Source organism: Melospiza georgiana, chromosome 7 (assembly GCF_028018845.1).
Source record: "Melospiza georgiana isolate bMelGeo1 chromosome 7, bMelGeo1.pri, whole genome shotgun sequence".
NCBI lineage: Eukaryota > Metazoa > Chordata > Aves > Passeriformes > Passerellidae > Melospiza > Melospiza georgiana.
The window spans coordinates 21,112,005-21,132,634 of NC_080436.1; the positions used below are offsets into that span (position 1 = coordinate 21,112,005).

The 20,630-nt window shown below is 35.7% G+C and overlaps 1 protein-coding gene across 3 annotated transcripts in view; it reads left to right on the forward strand.

Moving 5' to 3' along the window:
• The window catches only part of TLK1 (tousled like kinase 1), a 68,746-nt gene extending 48,397 nt beyond the window's left edge, over positions 1 to 20,349 (forward strand). For all 3 annotated transcript variants that reach the window (XM_058028144.1, XM_058028145.1, XM_058028143.1), the window contains exons 12-21: positions 2,867 to 2,933; positions 6,508 to 6,605; positions 9,842 to 9,923; positions 10,182 to 10,273; positions 10,360 to 10,449; positions 11,067 to 11,236; positions 12,675 to 12,810; positions 15,217 to 15,328; positions 15,601 to 15,708; positions 18,590 to 20,349. In XM_058028144.1, coding sequence (XP_057884127.1) covers positions 2,867 to 2,933; positions 6,508 to 6,605; positions 9,842 to 9,923; positions 10,182 to 10,273; positions 10,360 to 10,449; positions 11,067 to 11,236; positions 12,675 to 12,810; positions 15,217 to 15,328; positions 15,601 to 15,708; positions 18,590 to 18,766 — 1,132 coding nt within the window. In that variant the 3' untranslated portion in view covers positions 18,767 to 20,349. The remainder of the gene's footprint in view (positions 1 to 2,866; positions 2,934 to 6,507; positions 6,606 to 9,841; positions 9,924 to 10,181; positions 10,274 to 10,359; positions 10,450 to 11,066; positions 11,237 to 12,674; positions 12,811 to 15,216; positions 15,329 to 15,600; positions 15,709 to 18,589) is intronic.
• The last annotated feature ends 281 nt before the right edge of the window (positions 20,350 to 20,630 follow it).

Consider the following 20,630-nt stretch of genomic DNA (forward strand, 5'->3'; position numbering starts at 1 on the left):
GGGAGCAGTCTCTAGGCTGGTAGGATGTTTTCAGACTGTGCAGTGAGCTGATGGCCTACAGCCAGAAAACAGACACTGTTATTGGCTTACTGCTTTAGTTGTGTGCTATTTTAATACAAACTACACTGTATTTTTAGATAAAAACTAATAAACTCCTTAAAAAAAGTGTTTCCAAGTATGAGAGAATAAAGGTTTGTTTTTCAGAAATAAATGAACAAAATCCAAAGTGACTATATCTGTGTACAGCTCTGTGTTTTATATGCCTTTCCTCCAAAATGTGGTGGTCAGTAATGACAGTTTTAGATTGCTGTGAAACATGCTGTGCTTCTAATAGAGTTAGATTTGTAAGGAAATAGAAAAATGGAAAACAATCATTTATTGGGTTGTGGCATAGAAACATGGAAAGAGTGACTTTGAATGTTAATGTTTTCAATATGATGTCCAAGTTGTGCTCTGTGCTCAAGAGGTGTGTCTCAGGACTTTCTGAAAGACGATATTTGCTTGAGCAGTCTGGGCACTTTGTAATGCTGTGGGGGCACCTCAGGTTTTATAAAAAGGACGAAATTTTCTGTATTATGTTAGTTTTTAAGGGGATCTGTGGTTTTAGGGCTCTCAGTGTTCACTGAAAGTTCTGACAGGTCATGTCATAAACTTCATATTTTGAGTGTGTTTTACTGGTGGTTCAGCTTTGCAAAGTCACCTAAAATACTCACTCTTTTTCTTGAGAAAGACAGAATTTACTGTATCTGTATTTCTGGAAACCTGTAATTCATAGTGTAGACTAGGATCTGGGAATGACAATATTCAACCTTCTAAACATTGGCATTGGTCTTTTTTAACTGAGAAATTAATCCACATTACAGTAATTTGCTGTTTTAGCAGAAGTATTGAAAAAGTGTCGGGGATATTGTTTTAGGTCATCTAGCATGGTCTGCATTTCTTTGATAGTGCTGGTAGATGTATTACAGCAGGAATTGGAGCATTTGTTTCTTAGACTTCTTGCTGTTGCTTGGACTGTACAAAGTCCAAGTACATTGCCAGCTTTCCCAGCCATGGAGACAGCCCATTTTGCATTTGCTTTAACGCCTCTTCTTTTAAGATGTAGCATACATCTAAACCCAGAGGAGATTCTGCTAGGAAAAGAATATAAATGTTAGGTCCCAAAATCTGGTAGTAAGAGGCCTTTCTCAGAGAGGCAAATTTCCTCCCTCCATTGCCTGTAGAGTATTTGGGGAAGTCACTTGACTGTAATACAAGACTGCTCTGAATTCCAGTAAGAAAAAAAAGATGCAGGGTAACTTTGTATGACATGTCTTAAAAGAAACGATTGCTTGCTTCTCAGATTCTGACAGGATGTGATGATGGTTGCTTTTGTCACCTGATCTGAGTGTTTCCTATATGTTACAGACCCAGAAGGCTGATGAAAAAACTGCAGTCTTGTGAGGCTCTTTCTAATTTCTTGAAAATTTAGATGGTGTGGTCAAAAAAACCCTCAGTAATTCCACTGAGATATGGTTGAATCAGTTTTCTGTTCTGCTCAAATCAGAAAATGGGCAGAAAATTCTGTATTTACAATAACAGGAATGGAAAGGGCTCTATGAAAGCTTCAGAACCACCAGATTTTATCTGAAAAAGATGCACTCCTTTATCAACAACTTTTGAGATGTGATAAGAATACAGGTGTTGGAATTGTGAAAACGGTGGTAAATTTGAAGTTTAAAAAGGAGGACAAAGTCTCATAGTCTATTAGATTTCTGCAAATTTTGTTGAAGTTGGTTGGCATTTGCTGTAAAAGAAATCTGAATTAGTGTCCCTCATCTCTGGGAAAACTATTGGTGTTTCTCAAGACATTCTAGTCCTCAGACTTGCAATATAAACAGCATGTATAGCCTTCTAACCAGCTTGCATAATGATCTTCCCAGCTGATAGTTGAACGTACGGAAATATGGACTTTGTGGGAATATATACTGTGAGTTTTAGCTTTATATCATGCAAAAAGTATTAGGTCTAGGCAAAACAATAAAAAATGTAATTTCAATTTCTTTTGTAGGGATTTGTGTGAACCCTTTCAAGGAGGCTATACCTCTTTCTCTTTCCTCATCCCCTGTTTCTCTTCCTCATATGTACATGATTTCTTATCTAGTACCTAAGTCTCTAGGATTTATTTTTTGGGTGGTTTGTCCTTTTTGTTCATCAGATGGACACAGCATGCAGTCAGTTCTCAGATTTCTTAGTTACTCATCTGTGCAAACAGTTGAGATTCTCTGCATGATAACTGCCTTTATGTCTGAGCAAGTCTATAGGCAGTGAGGGATCACTGAATTATTTGTAGCCAGAAATTGCAGAGAAAAGGAAGATGCAAAGAGAACAAGCAGGAGAGTCATGTGTGAACTCAAAGCTGAATTTGTGGTTTCATGCAAAATGTAGTGCTAATGAACTTGAAAAGTACAGTTTTGCACTACTGTCTGTAAATCACGGCTCAGAAATCCAGTGTTACCATTCTTGTCTAATTTCTGAATGTGTTAGAGTTGAGAACCAAGCAGTGGAGTAGCATCAGCTAAAATCTGGGATGGAGATATGATTCAAGATGCACCTAGGTAATTAACAGGCTATCTGGAAGAAGCAAAATGGTTCAATGGGAGAGGCAGTTAATATTGCAGAATACCAAATATAGGCATTCTGTAGGTATGTTTTGACCCTGAAATTGCAAATCCAAGATGTTCAGATGGTTCAAAAGTGTACTTCTAGGACTTCTAATGACTTTTAAATTACAAAATACTGGATGTACTGTAGTTTTTAAGTAAAAATGCTATTTTTTTTTGCCACTATATAAAAGTTATAATTACATGATTGTTTCATTTTTCAGTTTGACTCTAGCAGAGTACCATGAACAGGAAGAAATTTTCAAGCTTCGATTAGGACATCTCAAAAAGGTATGTTTCTTTAATCATGGCCAAACCAATAAAAATTAGTACTGTCAAAATGAAGAGATAGGTTCTTGTCTGATAAAAAACCCAATACTAAAAACACTGTATTCCTTTATGCCTAATAGTGACTTTCCTTTTGTTTCTGTTTGTGCAACTTCTCATAAACTCTGGGATTACAGGGGAGCAGTAATGAGTCCATCCAGTGTAACGCTGTCCTGGTTCCTTACATCCCTCCAAGAGTGCTGACAGTGATGATGCCACTGATCCTGCCCTTCCCTTTCCTTCTGAGCTCTTGTTTCACAGCTCAGCGAGCCAGCCAAGTTTGATGCACGGGCTCTTTATTTTTGGTTTTTGGCCTTTAAGAAGGTCCAATTCACAGCATTGTACTTGTGAATTAATATAACATTTGCATTCTCTGCAGTATTCACTTCAGTTGTTATCACTTAGCATATTGCCTATCACAAGAGAATATACTTTTCCTACTTCTATGGAAAATCTGTTCTCTATGTCCTAAATTATTTCTGCAGTAAGATATTTTACTCTTGTTTTTGACTCTTAAAAAACCCTTTTTCTTGAACCCCATCATTCTAATAATTCTGTGTAGTGAGATAATTATTATATGAAGAAACTATTGCTCATTCAAGCAAAGATTTTGAGGAATGACCTGTAAAATGGAATGGCAGTTGATGCAGACAGAAATATCTCAAGAAGAGTGAAGGAAAAGGACTTATATGTGCTGAGTAGTAGTTCCTGAGTTGTTGAGTCAAAACAGGTAGTAGTGTTTTCCCTGTGAAATGTTGCAAGTCTGTTTCAGGCCTGTTCTCTTCAATGCACAAGCCACCTGTTACAAATCCTACTCTAATAAACTGAACTGGGCCCCTTGAGATAGCTGCAGCTGTTTCTAAAGAATATGACAGAAAGTACTTGAATCTGTAGTAGGAAATCTGCATATAATTTGCTGGCACTGGTGAAGTAGACTGCCCACATTGTTCTTCATTGTTAATAGTTTAGAAGCTCCAGCTTCACATGAAATTCTGTTAGGAAATTCTGGAGGTTTTTTTCCATGTTTTAACTTTATGAAAGTCTAATGAGGAATTCAAATGATAGATGAAATAAACTGTTACAGGAGCATTTAATACTGGAATTTTGGTTTCACCTTGAGCATCAATGCTGGAGTACTTTGCAAAAGATGGAAATTCCTTGACTAAATGCCAGGGGCAAAACAAATGTTATTCTTAGCAAATCATACTTGACTATATCTGAAGAAAATAATAAAAATACATTCTTACATTGTAATTCTTATGTGTGATACAGATTTTGTCATTAACTAAGAACACCAATTTTGTTACCTTCATTTTACATGGCTGTATTTCTTCCCTGAGCTTCTTTGCTATTTACATTTCTTTTTTTCATGCCTTCAGCATATGCTCTTTTGCTGACGGCTCCTCTTCCTTTTCACTCTTGAGATGCTTTCCTAGTGCTCTTATTTTTGGTGCCCTGTACATGCTGCCACCACCAGTTTTCTTTTCCTACTGCTACCCAGGAAATTCTTTTCCAGCTAGTTGCTTTGGTCCTGGAGAGAGGCTCTTGTTTTCTCACTTCCTTTTATATAGCAGTGACCTGAGGCAGCTAAGCTGGTTTATTCTTGCTTAAAGGTATTCACAGCCTGAGTGTCCTAAATAACAGCTGGAAACAATGCAACCAGCCAGTTCTCTTTGGACTAACATTGGCCTATGAACCACATTTTGAGAACCACTGAATTGCATAATATATGAACAAAAAGGTCCAAAAGAGGCATAACTGATGGATTTTTTTTTTGTTAGCCTTTGGGAAGAGCATAGACAATTGTGTGTATAAGTGTGTGGCCTTTTGTGAGGGGAGAAGGACTGAAATTCTTTATAAAGGACTACTGTGTTATGAGGAACTGCCTATCATTTCAGGGTATTTAGCAGAGAACTGCAGGGATGTGTGTAAATATAGAAAAAAGGAGTTTAACATTATATAAATAGGAAAAAACCCAACTCTTGACACTGTATGTTAGGAAAAATAAATGGTCCACCCAGATCTGCTGGCAGATCAGTGCTACTTAGTCCAGCTTTTAAATTATTAGGAATTTGATTTTCATTTCCTCTATGGAGGTTCATCTCATGTCTTGTTTTGGGATGAGAAGTTTTTTCCATCGCCTATGGGGGTGGTTTCAAGGTATTCACTGAAATCATCTGGTTCAGACTCCTCAATTCATTGGATATGTGGTCATTTAATATGTGTTTTAGTCATACAAATACAGTTGTTGCTTCATGAAAGTGCTATATCATTATGGCATTTACTCTTTACCTTGCTGACTTGTGCCTCCATCCCCTTGTGCCATGGCTTGTTCCCCTGTTGCTTTTTCCAACACCCCTGGGTTGTACAGAGAATAAATCGGATTGGAGAACTGATCTAGCTCCTTTCAGAAAACAAATATGTAAATTTTTTGGTGATGCTTGTTTCTTTTTTTTCCTTTTCTTTCTTCTGATTTTTTTTTCTTAAAGAAAAGATTGATTAGTATTCCAGTTTGGTATACCATGTTGCTGTGCTAAAGACTGTGCCAAAATAACAAGAGGTGGTGAAGGGTGCTGCTACTAAAAAAATATGTATCAGATGCCAGGCCTTTTTCCTTCTCAGCTGAAATAATTCCATAATTATGAGCTTTCTGATATGGACTAATTTTATCTCCCCTTTCCTCAAATTTTCAAGTTCTAGAAGCACTAACTCTGAAATCAATATAACCCTGTCTACACTATCATTCAATGAGTATGTTTCTCAGTTTGAGTATAGATACATAGGTTTCCACAAATTAGGCATCATGAAATCTTTGTGATTCTAGAGGACCTGAATAAACAATTACTTCATTGTTTCCTAATGCGTAGAATAAAGATGAGAGAAAATTAGGTGCTGAAATTAGTTAAGGAATGCGCTCCTACCTGACATGCTACTTTTGAAGTTGCGCTTAAAATCTTATGCAATACACATTCTTTATGTGTAATTTTAATAAGATGCAAATAGAAGAAACTTTTCTAATTAGGTTGGTTTTGGTGTCTTGTATCAGCACCTTAAGAATGTTTCTGCTGTAATGATGTGCTCTTTTATTCTTTTACTTGATTTGTACTTCAGCCTTATAGTATTTTACATATCTTTTCTTAATCTGTTGGTTTGTACAGAATCTATAATTGGCCATATCTCCATTTTTTTCTCTTTTTTTGTACGTCAATTTCAGAGCTCTTCCCAGATAATTTATCTCCTTGGCTGAGGTACAAAACCCAGCTGCCTCTCATTTGAAATAGCATCCCCACAGTGCGGAACAAAACCATGAACATCCCATTACCTGTGGGTTCATGAACAGAAAAATTTCTTGACACAGGCTTTTGCCTTATCTTTCTGAATTTTTCTGCCTTTAAGAGAAAAGCAGTGCTTTCTTCTAGTTCAGCAGGGTTTTGTAATGTAATTTCCTCCATCACCACTAGTATTGATGCAGGGGTAAAAATACCCTTTTCAAATGGGAAGTAAATGAGCTTTTATATTTCCTTCTTTTCATTTGCAGGAGGAAGCTGAAATACAAGCAGAACTTGAACGTTTGGAAAGAGTTAGGAATCTTCACATTAGAGAACTGAAAAGAATAAATAATGAAGATAATTCACAGTAAGAGTCTTAACTATCTTAATTTTGCATGTCTGTTTTTAAAGTAATTCTCTAGTATCACATTTTTACCTATAGAAGAGAGACTTGTTCATTATTTCTTTTTGCATTTCTAAGTTTATATATGTATTTTAAACACCAGTTTATAAAATTTCTTAAATTTAGTACAGTTATTATTGTTTTTGTTGAATATGCAAAAAAAACCATACCTACACGGCTTATAGTGAAGAGCTGAAACTTGCTAGACCATATTATTAAGTTAAAAAAAACCCCACTTGTGAGATAACTTAATGCAGTTCACATAGTTGATAATAATGCAAGAGGTTTGATGCACCAGCAGCAATTTTGTGCTGCACTTAAAATTAGTTTTGTGTTTATGGCTCTGTGATTTATTTCCTACTAGATATAGGTACCTAACAGGAAAAAGCCATATTATGTTGTTACTTTGTACTTCACCTTGAATGGCAGTGTATCACAATGTTAAATTGCTACATAATATGAACTGTTACTGTGTAGTTTTGAAAGTAATAATTATACTACATCATTAAGTCTGTTTTCCATGGTGACAAATCCAGACACTGCAGTTTCACCAACACTTTCAGCTGGCACTGTTGCTTGAAGGGAACTGGTTCTGCCTCTCCCTGGCTACTTAGCCCTGTTTGCTTTCATATGCTTGCAGTGGCATTTCTGTACTGAACCAATGCTGGAAATCAATCCAATTAAAACCAGCTCTTGTGCTTTATTTTTCTGGACTAATTTTAATCCAGGATCAATTTCCTGGTCTAGATCTTTGCCCAGTTGCAAAAATACTTACGCTGCCATGAGGAGAGAGGGCAGTGCAAGGCTGGAATGAGCCAGGGGGAAGGACAGGACTGGACTTTCTGCACTAGGAAATATTTATGAAACAGTAGCCTTAAGCCTTCAGTATTTATTTTTTACTTTTTAGACACAATAGAATTGTGCACACACTAAGGCTTTTAAATGTTAAAAAAAAAAAAAGGTGTGAAAGTGTCCCTAACTATTCTGATGGTACCTACCATGCAGTAGTACAGAAATTATTTGTTACCATGTTGCTTTAGTGCTAATTGATAGCTAAACTGTTCTGTGTTTTGGGTATGAAGAATAATGGGTGTTGATACTTACATCTTGATGGCAGAGTATTTTCTTTTTTAAAAATCCATATTTAAAATAAAAGTATACAATACTATTTTAAAATAAATGTCCTACAACAAATAAACAAGCAGGTTAAATGACAACCTTTATAAATCTTCAGTGTTTGCATTAGAACAAGTTTAGTTTTTTTTTTAAAAAGTATCCTTCAGCAATAAGGAATAAATGGCACAGAAAAATGACAGGCTTTGACTGAAAATACTGCATATGTGGGACAGAGAATGTCCAAATTACAGTCACAATTGAAAACATTTGCAGGAGATGGACAAGCTTCAGTCCATGGTGCAGCTTCACTGCTCATCATCTGCAGTTAGTGCCAACCCATTTTATGGTACAGAATGGAGAGCTTTAAACTGTGTGTTCATGTTTTTGTGGGAGTTTGGACAAGTATTTACCAAGTGGCCAAGCCACAGCTTATAGTCCTTATGTAGAAGAGAGAAGTAATGGAGAAATAATTTAGGTCTGTAGCCCCTACTGTCTTTCCTAACATGTCTTGGTGATGTGGCTCTTTGGTAAGGGAGAGAGTTCTCAGCAAAGCAACTGCTGGGTTCTGACTCAAATCCTGTTGGGATTTCCACTTGCAGCTGTGCTGTAAAGCTAAGCCCATTTTCTTCCTGTTCTAGCAACAAGTCCATCTACCCATGGATGAGCTTGTATGTCTACAATTGCCCTGGAATAATGGGACAAGTAGAGAGTGCAGGTTAGGGCTGCCCTGGAATAATGGGACAAGTTGAGAGTGCAGGTTAGGGCTGCCCTGGAATAATGGGACAAGTTGAGAGTGCAGGTTAGGGCTGCCCTGGAATAATGGGACAAGTTGAGAGTGCAGGTTAGGGCTGCCCTGGAATAATGGGACAAGTTGAGAGTGCAGGTAGGGCTGCCCTGTCTGGCTCTGGAGCCCACATGATGTTGGGGTGCAGGTTCTGAGCCATGGAGAGCCACACAGAGTAGCACAAGCAGTGGAAAGGAAGGTGGTAAGATTCACAAGATTGGCCTACTGGAGGTACACATCTGATAGAAAGATCATTAAAAAAGAATTGGGCTACTGGTCACATGACATCAAGTGCCTAATGATGCTGCTTCTAAATTTGTTTTTCTTCTACACTGAATACGTTATTTACTGTTTATGGTTTCCTTAAAATATTTAGCATTGAAGTATGTATCTTTCTAGTGAATAAAAAGGAAAGTTTTATTTCTGAAAGGGGCACAGTAGGCAAGAACATCTTCTCTCAAATACTACCTATGATCATACTTCTAAAACTGTAGAGAATATGGAAGGATAGGATGAGCTGTTGGCAGACTGGCCCTAAATTCTTCTTTAAAGTTTTCTCTGGAATATAACTGGCAGCTTGCCTTAGATTCTTGCCTTGTCTCATTGCTATACTAAGAACGTGATGAATATTCAGATCTCTTCATCTGATTGGATGGAAGAATGTATTTTGTCTTCTATATATTTTAGGAGAGAGAGTATGGTCCTTTTTCTTGGTCTGGCAGTATCATTTTATATTTGGAAGAAGTGTTTTCATTTTGCTTTTGCTTAAGTGTGAGCAGATAGTAAATTTTTTCATGTGTTTTCCCCATATTGCTGTTTCTGATTTGTTTTAACTTCTTAGTGTTATATAAAAACAAATTTTTTTAAAAGGCAGTAATATACATATCTAGTCATGTTTTGTGTGAAATTGGAAGAATGTCCTTGTTGTCTGTTCCAGAAAGTTGAAATGTGAGTCTTCTCTAAAATTTGGCACAACAAAGAGAGACCCATGTATCACATGTTTAAATTTAAGCAAGCTTTTCTTATCTTCAAAAAAAATAGAGAAAAATAACAAAATGTTTGCCAGGATTGATTGTTTTGATGATAGTGTTGTGTTAGTATGTGTAAACTAAATAGTCAAAAGGTATTGGTCATGTTGTACAGTTGTGTCATAAGGTTTCTTGTGGTGTAATATCGCTCAGCATATTATATGTTGTTTCTAAAAAGAAAACTTTATTTGATGAGTAATACTAAGAAATTTGCATTTTAGATGCTACTTGTTTACCTTAAACAGAATAAAACCATTTTTTTTTCTTTCAAGATTTAAAGATCACCCCACATTGAATGAGCGGTATTTGTTACTCCATTTACTTGGCCGAGGTGGCTTCAGTGAAGTGTACAAGGTAGGGTTTGTTGAGTCTGATAAATATCATTTTTGAGCTATATACATTTAATTTGGTGGGGGGACAAAATGGGATCTAAGTAGAAAGACTGTACTGGGTTGACCAGGCTTCGATTAACCTGTGGAGGAGAGGTAGCATGACAGTAGCCTTGTCAATAGATTTGTGAATTACATGCTATCTTTTTTCCTCACTTTACTGGGTGTTATTTTTATCACCTTTGGTTATAACTTTGCCATATTCATGCATTTCTTTTTTTAGGCTTTTGATCTTTATGAACAAAGATATGCTGCTGTGAAGATTCACCAGCTTAACAAAAGCTGGAGGGATGAAAAGAAAGAAAACTACCACAAGTAAATACTAATTACTTACACTTCATATGCTAAGCTTAACAGCATTTTGTTGATTGTAGAAGGCTAATGTATCCATCTTCTTTTAGACATGCCTGCAGAGAGTATAGAATACACAAAGAACTGGATCACCCCCGAATAGTTAAACTGTATGACTACTTCTCCCTGGATACAGATACGTAAGTAGAACTTGGCAGGGATTTTAGTGCTGTGTATTAGATAAACAGAAATGAAGAGTATTTGAACAAAAATAACGTATGTTCTTGCTTTCAGCCAAAACATTTTAAAAAACCCCATACTAGTTGCAGAATTTTGTCTGCTAAATATTGCAGGCTTTCTATAAGGTGATGAAGAGAGTGTTTAGCAACACCTGACTGACATCAAAAGGCTGACATACCTTGGACAATTTTCCAAGACTAAATTGCATCAGGAGCACTACTAGCCTAGGCATAGCCCCTGGTGACTGGGCTGTACCTCTTGGCATGAAATTGTGACATCTTAAGGGATAGTTAAGGCATATTGATTTTGAGAAATGTGTCTACTATAAATAAAGAGGCATTTCTTAATTTCTCATCCATATGGATGCAATTTCTCTTTTAGTATAAATGTTCTGATTTACATTACTTTTCATGATCTAATAGTTACACCACGTGTTCCATGAACAATTTCATTCATGCATTTTAATATTCAGGCAGCCATTATTAAACTTGTCAGAATGAAACTAGGTTGTCATGTCTGTTTCTGATTGTGCAGTATGATACATTCTTTCATTTTGTGTCTCTAAATTCTACCCCAGGTTTTGCACGGTTTTAGAATACTGTGAAGGCAATGACTTGGATTTCTATCTCAAGCAACATAAACTGATGTCAGAGAAAGAAGCTAGGTCCATTGTAATGCAAATTGTAAATGCACTACGGTATCTCAATGAGATCAAGCCCCCTATTATACACTATGATCTTAAACCAGGTAAGTGAGAAATGTTATGATTGAAAATGTAATTTATTTTTTATCCTTTATTTTGTTTGTAATTCGTGCCTGAAAATGCCAGAGTTATCTTCTGTGTGTCAGGGTTATTGCAAACAACTGGAAAAAGTATGCACTTTTCTTCAGAATTTCATTGCCAGAATCACCTGTCTTTTCTGTGAAAAATGTTTGTTACAACTGTTCTACTTTGCATTATTTTGATTTGAATTTGTAGGAAAAAAATCATACAGCTAATAGATACATGCATTGGTAGCTAGCAGTATAAACAGATAAGATCATTAGTAGGCTGAGTGCTGTCTGGTAATTGTGGGATGCTGATGTGTAATTAATTTTTCCCATATGTTTTTTTAAAACCTGTAAATGTGTAATCAGTCACTTTCAGGATCCCAGCATAACCATTCCAAAACAAGCCTTTACATACAGTTTTCTCTACAATGAATAATTAATATATTTATAAACAATATTTGTCTTGATTCCATTGTCTTTGTTTCACCATCTTGCATGAATGATGCTTACATTCTTCATGTGCCTTTAATCTGTTACACTTCCAAGTTTGGGGTTTGTGAAGTAATTCTTAGTGCCAGGCTGTTTGCTTTCTGTTCTGTGATAAACTGCTCACACAGGTTTATTTTGTCTTGTGAAATTGTACAGAATGTATTCTTAGTCTCATTATTTTTTGTTCTCAGAGGAACTTCATAAAATAATTTTTATATCAAGAATTATTGTACAACTTTAACACATGGAGTAAGAGTTGTAGGATTGCAAAAATTTCTTGGCACAATTTTGTGGCATATGCAAACAGTGAAAACTGTAGTGTAGGGTTCATTCTGGCAGAAAAATAATGAGACTTATTTGTAACTGGTATGTGACTGCATTCTTATATTTCCTCACTCTATTTTGGTGTTTATTTGCTGACCAACCAGCTCCCAGATGAGAGAGCCATTTCAGATCATCATGGTAACCTAGAGAGTTGCTGAAATCGCACAGAAACTTATCATAGTCAAGTTACTCTAGACTGGAGGATGTAAAGATTATGTAAATGTGCCTCAGTTGGTTCCAGCATGATGCTAATAACACCAAGACTGGGGGTTTGGTCATGGGTCCCTTTTAACCCAGGCTGTTTTGTGGTTCTGAGTCTTTGATTCTGTAAAATTGTCACTTACTCTCATGAAGTTAGATGCTCTTGAAAATTGAACCTGGTTTTGAAAATAAAGCAATCTGTTAACTTTTTTTTGAAGGGGTTTGGTCATGGGTCCCTTTTAACCCAGGCTGTTTTGTGGTTCTGAGTCTTTGATTCTGTAAAATTGTCACTTACTCTCATGAAGTTAGATGCTCTTGAAAATTGAACCTGGTTTTGAAAATAAAGCATTCTGTTAACTTTTTTTTGAAGTAATTTTTCTTTTCTTTTCCCCCTGAATAGGTAATATCCTTCTTGTAGATGGAACAGCATGTGGAGAAATAAAAATTACTGATTTTGGTCTGTCCAAAATAATGGATGATGATAGCTATGGGGTGGATGGAATGGATTTAACTTCACAGGGAGCAGGAACTTACTGGTAAGTCCTGGTTTGAATTTGCTGTTTAGACTTTGGATTATTGTTCAGATTTTATAAATGTAGTCTAATAAAGCAATTTGGAGAGACAACTAGGACTAAAAATGTTAACATGGATGGCAGACAGAGGTGTTTGTACAGTACTGTGATGTTGATATTCCCAAATATGAGAAGAGTCTAACTTATAAAGTAAAATAAGAGAATGTGTGTGTGTATGTGTGTGTGTGTGTGTGTGTGTGTGTGTGTTACTTATAAAGTATTTATGTATAAGTAAATGTGGAGATGATGACTGTGATTTAGAAACATGGTAACCTCTGAAGAGGCAGGTATTATTTCTTTGGCTGCTGGTGGTTGAACACATTTGACAGAGACATTTGATGATTAAGTGTGGGTGCTTAGTACTTGGAAATTGTAGAACAGGTATAGCCAACAGGCAATGTCCTTAGGACAAAAGAGTATTCACTCTTCCTTCCTAAACATTAATGACAGCCCAGCAGCTGTGATTTATTTTTTGTGTACTTGCACGCTCATCCAAAACACTGGAGTTTTACAGCTGCCAAAGCATAGGTATGACAATAAGCATGCCATTGCTTACAGAAAATCTGGTTTTAGACTCTCTAAAGATGCAGATTCTTCATGGCAGAGTAGCTCTTTCAGCCTGAGTATGTGCTGGCTGTGTCAGTGGGTGGATTAGAAATCCTGTACTGGGCAGGTTGTTACAAGTCGTTTGCTCTACAGAGAAGCCAGTGTCATTCCCATTTGTTTTGCACCTCTTCCCATATTCAGGACTTGGATGTAATAAAGTTTTTGCCTTTTCCTTCAGAGTTTTTAGAAAAGGAAACACATACTCTTCCTCAAATGCCACTGTGCACATGCTGTGAGAAAATGATTACTCGAGTTGAAGCATTTTAGAAGTGTTAGGCTTTTGCTACTCTTTTTAATACTTTACCTCTTTAAACACCAGTTAAAATGTTTTATTTTAGGAATATATATCAGAGAAATTTTGGCTTTTGGATTTAATCTAGAATGCCTCAGGCACTAGTAGTGCTGGAAACTTAGAAGTAAAAAAAGATCTGTAATCATTATAGATTCATGATGAGTCTCTGCATTTGTAATTCATGCTTTCTCTGAGCCCAAAATCTTCATTAGGGAGGGATTGCACAAACTGTCTGCCCTATAGCCCTGCAAGGGATTTCCTCAGTAACTGGGTTTGGTTACCTGCCTTCCCAGGCTGTTAGGTTATATAATCTCTTGGTAAACTTATAGATGTTTACATTAAATTTAGTTAGTGTTTTGTCCCCAGTAATCTGATTTCAAATGTCTTCTGTAACCTCAGTTCTCTGATCGTTAGAAATCTAATCCTCTAATTTGCAGACTGTGTATATTTGTGGCCAGTTTATACTTGTTTGTTCCTGTGCTAACATTATCCTCCCTCAAGTAGGTTATGGCCCCTTCCTAGTACTTGCACCTTGGTGTTTTTGTAGCCTTCACTTTTTTTCCCTCTGAACTATAGTCTATCCATTCTTCAGATCATTTTAGTAACATTCTTTGCATTTGTATCACTTTAAGATCACTTGTCTTGATTGTTGTAATCAGAATTGTAAACAAGTATTCCAGAAGAGAGTTTGTGATACTGTTTAAAATTGTTGCATTTTTATCTCCCTTTTTCTTCTTATTTCTATTTCTACAAATATTTCTTCAAAGTTTCTCTTTAAGTCTTATATGTTGTTGACAACAGAGTGCCTGTTCTGTAGTTGTCCTAATAGTTGTTTTGCATTTTTCAATTTTAAATATTACAGTCAGTAATAGTTGACTGCCATTAAATTAATACATATGGAAGGTTTTGTTTGTTTTTTAAAGAAAGTTCCATTTCATAAGTTATTCTGTAATTTAGGAATGGCATGGGAACTTCCTCAACTTTCATTAAGTAAAGTTCTCTTTCTGCAAAATATAGGGACAGAAATAACAATCACCTTTGTCTATCATATACACCTCTGGGTAACGTTACCATTTTTACTAAAAACTTGGTTAAAGGATTTTTAAGCCATATTGATTCCTAACGAGGTCTTGCTGTAAAGTGCCCTATTTGGCTTTCAGCTTTTCTTGCTTTGATAGATGGCTTCATATTTAACCTGGAGTCACAATTTAAAAATAAATTATAATTGTCAGTTTATGTAAAATATGTTTGTATTTGTGCTTCTGTTAAATAGACCTCTCTATTTGACTAACTGTATAGAAACTGTGATATCAGTTTTGGTGGGTTGCAAGGTGTTGGAGTGCAGATTGTAGAGCAGCTGTACAATTGTCAAAAGCTCAGAGGTGTGTAGGTAAGGTGTTTGTACAGTTGGATAATTGAGCACATTCTAGAGATGCCATACTTACAGACTGAAATGCTGTTTTGTTTTCCAGGTACTTGCCTCCAGAGTGTTTTGTAGTTGGCAAAGAGCCACCAAAGATTTCTAATAAGGTTGATGTGTGGTCAGTTGGAGTAATCTTTTTCCAATGCCTTTATGGTAGAAAGGTAAGGAAATCTTTAGAAAATCTAAAGAGTTTTAGTGTAGGTGCCTATTCTCACTAGACTGTAAAGACATGAATCTACATGGAAAATTACTTGTGTTACTTTTGGCAGTGTACATTGATTTTGCAAAATCTTAGAAAATGTTGCCTGTAACTTTTTTATTTGCAAGATAGTTGGCAGTTTGTATACTGCAACAACTTACTATAGGAGAAATATTTATGAAATCAAAGTAATTGGATAAATCTCCTGAAAAAAATCATGTGCTTGTTTTGCAGCCATTTGGCCACAATCAATCACAGCAAGATATCCTACAAGAAAATACAATATTAAAAGCCACAGAAGTTCAATTCCCTGTCAAACCTGTTGTAAGCAATGAAGCCAAGGTAACTTTTACTTTAATCTCTGAGTAAAACATTCATCTTGAAGGATTCAGCTGTAAAATTGTTGTTAACCCAAGAATGCTGTAGGACATAATAACTGTGTAGAAGAACGACTACTTGAGAGCTAGTATGTGGATGTTTTTATTTAAGCAATCTTATTCTGGGACTTCTCAAAATCATGTACTTCAAAGCAAAACTATATTTATACATTCCAGAAATTTGCAAGTGGTTTTTAATTAGGCCACCTCAAAAATGGTCTGCTTTACTTTCTCTCAGAGGACCTTATGTGTCTCACTCAGGCTGTCTTACTAGAAGTTCTTGTGAAATGCTGCTGCTAACAGTAGCAATCTCTTTCTGAAAACAGTGGATGTTAATTCTCTGCAGCTTTATTGGCTAGGAAAACTACTTGACTACCAGGTATCTGAAGGATATGGCCTCGAAAGGTTGTAGTGTGTGCATATTAACTTATGTCTGAGTTTAGAAACATGAATTTCAGATTAAGAATCTAGAAGATATTTTGATGCTGATTCAGGAAATAAGACTGCCAATGTAGTTGCTCTGCCGCAAAGGTGTCAGTTTCTCTACACATACTGGCTATTCAGAAACAGAAAGGTGGTTTCCTAAATGATTACTGCTGTGAGCATCTGTAACACAAATCCAATTCTGTGAAAATAGAAGAAAATATTTTGTGTTACTTGCTTGTGAAAACTCTCCCAATTTTTGAAAGATATATTCACGTCAAGAGCAATTGATGTGCTCTTTGATGTGCTCTAAGATAGTAGAATGCTTATTCAAGTTTCAGCAACTAATTAAACATACTTAGATTTGGGACACACCAAAAATTTAGGAATGTTAAAATTCAGCTTCTAAAGATTAAAAAGAAAAGAAACATATTACTACAGGCAGTAGCTTCCCAACAAAATAAGTATTTTGAGTACATAAACTTGCTGTTACAAGTGGTGGTATATTTCTGTTAATTATATTTTCTAAAAGTAGTGTTAGTGAGAGAGTTACAGTTAAAGTTATGAAAAACTGGTTGAAGAATTGTAGTTAGAATTGGGTTCTTTTTTTAATTGAGGTTTTTGTTTGCTGTTGGTTTTTCACTGGCATTTGAAAAAACTATCCCTTGAGTGCAGTTGACAAACACACATCATGTTACTGATACCTTTACATAGTAAGAGATTATATCTGTGTCTTTTAACTTTGCCTTTCTTTGTCATTAATAGTTACTATATGGAGGATGTTAGGAAAGAGGAGACAGTTCAGGATGGGGAACTGGCAACTTTTTGCATTCCCTGTGTATTTGCATGGTCTGTTTGTTTGAAAGACTAAAATAAACTTCCAATATTCTCAAGTCATATTAACCATTGTCATGATAGCTGTGAGAGAGAGGGAGAAATTATTCTCTGGTGGAAATGCTGTAATACAATTTCAGACTAACTTCTTAATGTGGACCATTTACAATGACTGTGTAGAATCCAAATTGTTTTTCAGATTTATAGGCCTGGCAGTTGGAAAAGAACAGCTTGTAAACTGAAATTCTGATTTGGAAAACACAGAGATTAAATAAATATGGAACCTCAAATGACATTGTTAGTTAGCTTTCAGACTGTAACCGTCCTTTGATCCTCCTCACTGTTTCCTGTTTTGTGCAGTGGTCTCCTTTGCTTCACACTAGTGTGGCTGCAGTGCCACAAAATTGTGAAGTATTTTAAAAACATTTCAGACACAAACTGTTACTCTGAGGATCTTGAGAATAACTGTTTACAGTTCATTTGTTTTGAAGGATTTACTGTGAAGAATTTGATTAAAATCTGTAATATCCAAGAACATGTGAATATCTACTAACAGATGTGCATGATTTTTATGTTGTACCTTGTTCATGCTGGATATGCAAATGTTAGAAGTAAATTCTAGCATGATTCTTTGGAACTTGTATCACAGATTTTCTCCTTTAATCTCCAGATTTTAATTGGAGCAAAGAACAAACAGCTGAACAGATTTATCAAAGAAGACATATGTAATTCTTTTAAATTAAGTTCTAAATTAAGTAATGATGTGCTAATCAGTTCTGTAGCAATAATAAGGATTTTCTATCATTAAATGTTGAAGGCCAGGCTCTCAGGAGACCAAATGTTCTGTGTGTGCTAGACATAAAACTAGACAGAAACTTTCAGCATAAAATTATTGGCATAGGTCAGATGGACCTAGATGTAGGGATGACATAGTGAATTTAGCTACAGAGTTTTTCAATTGATTAGTTAATTTTAAGCAGGTGTGATTGAGTTTTTAATGAGAAGAGAGTTTCAGCAAGGTAGTGGTTTCCTAAATATTCTTTACATAATGCCTATTGAGCATGGCAACCATCAGTGTCAGTTTCATGTTTTGCTATACCCTGTCATGGCACATGTGGAAATGCTTGTTTTCAAAAGTCAGCTAAAGCGCTGAAATTCTGTCTCTGCATCATCCACCTATTCTTCCCCACTCAGTGGTTTTAGAAGCTCATTGGAGAAAGTAGAAAGGTCTCCTTTTTCAGTCCTCTGGCACTTGGGTTTTATTCATCTGTTCAGGCATAAAACATGCAAAAATTTAATTGGGTGAGGTGCTAATGTTTTACTTGTAAATATAGTTCCTAAACATGGAAATAAATATTTGAAGTGTGATTATTTGAGGCCAATTAATTTGCTGATTTTTTTCTTTCAGCCATGATGTTATATTTCTTCAGTGAGCTCAGCAGCAAAATGTTACATTGTCACTTAAATTGAATGATTTAAGAAAAATAATGTGTTTAGAAGCTAGTTTATCCAGGAGGACTTGCCTATTTGCCTGAAAGCAAATAGAAGTATTTGGAATGTTACTGTAACTTTCTACATTTCTTTTCTAGGCCTTTATCAGACGCTGTTTAGCATACCGAAAAGAGGACAGATTTGATGTCCACCAGCTGGCTAATGATCCTTATCTTCTCCCTCATATGAGGAGATCAAATTCTTCAGGAAACTTGCATATGACTGGCCTAGCAGCATCCCCTACACCACCTACTTCAAGCATTATTTCGTACTGAAATTTCTCCAGCTGAGGAATGGGATGATACCTTTGTTTAGTTTTCAGATGCAGACTTGAGCTTGAAAGCATTTGAGTGTTTTTACACAGGACAAGTTTGATAACTGTGTTTTCAGACTGAAGTCCTCCTACATAGTGTCATTTGTATGATTGGAGTGGATCATGGACTGTGAATAAATGTGCCCTTCTGAGAAACACCGTTAAACATTGAAGGATGAAGGATGACACTTCCTGTTACAAACTAACAGGTATACTGTGTTTAAGACTGAAGAAAAGGTTTTTAGTTTTTTTCTGGGGAACATTGTAAATAATCTTTTTAATACTTTAAAGTGCATTTGGTGGATACTGGAAAGTTCTAACATGAAGGGTAGTTTTTCATTATTTAAATAAAAAAGGCTAGTGAGCAAATTTGAAAACACAGGAAAAATTTTGTGCCTGGTTATGAAGTAAATGAACTGCCATCTTTCCACGACATTGATCTTTCAAAACCAAAGTAAGGAATGTGAGATGGTGAAAGATAATGTTCAACATCAGATTTTTCAAATAAAATTAGAGTATTTTGTTTGGCTACTCAGGCTTGTACCTCCAAAAATGTTGTGGTGTTCCACTGAATTTAGATTGGAAGGGTGATATGGAATTCCTGGTACTTAGTTCTCAAATTGATTGCTAATTTTGAAATCCATTCAGTTTTTTTTTTAAATACTATACTTGCTGTGGTATTGAAACTTGAGAAACCTTCCAGGCTTCTAATAAAAGCAAGCAACAGTATGAAACCAAATGCAAACAGGTCATGTATAATGTTCTATGCAGGAATAATGATAAATTCCCTTCTAGCTCTACTGTAAATTGTTGTACAGATGTCACATTTTCAGTTAAATTTCAGCAACTTATTCCTGTACAAATGTTTAAAGTATGGCTTTTTCTAATTGGATATTGTATTTTTTTTAAGTCTCCCTCAAGGCGCTTTTAATTGCTGCTAAATGACGTTGCTTTTACTTTTACAAGAGTCAAATGACCTCCTTCAGGTGCGAGTCAACTGTACGAGAGATGGAGCAGAGGCAATCGTTATCAATCAAGGCATGTACAGCGATCTGTGTTGGCAATTTACAGTACAGTTCCTTCAGTCCGTTCGCTGCGTTCTCCTCCTGCAGAGCGCATCAATAATAGGTGTAGAAGTTGCTCATGGTTATTCTCTATTTCTGGAAGTTCCTATCAACAAGGAAATGTTTCTTGTGGCTTGTACAGATATTTTAAAATGTGAAACATTTTCTAACTGCCTTGTATGGTAGAAACTTATTTTTCAGAACAGTGTATCTCTCTCCTGTTCACTATTCTTTTTACTATCCCATTCTTGATGCTGAAATACCTATATGTAATTTTGTCCATGTTGCAGAAAGAGGAGGCTGTATTACCACAGGTTTTCATTTAGTATTGTACAGTTAAACTATTGCTCTTGTTTCTGATGTTGCAAGCAATTTTGTTTTCATTGTATATAAAGAAATGTTAACTGTCTCTTTAAAATGCTGCTGAATTGTAGAGAATGTAGCCAAAACAGTAATAAACAACAGGCAGTTGAAATTTCAAGGTTTTCATTGTGTGCTTTTACCTTTCAGCATAGGGCAAATCACATAACCATATCAGTGAGCAACACAAAAATACTTAAACTCTTCTTAATTACAAACAAAAGGCCAATAATATAATAATTAATTTAAGTAATATTGGAGGTGAAAGGGGAAGATTCATGAAACTTAAAACATCTGTCATGATGAGGTAACCAAAATTTCATTTGATTGAATGGACTGCACAGTTACAACTTGTAAGTATTTCAGTGGTTCTTTTTGAAATATTGAGCTGAGGGATAACAT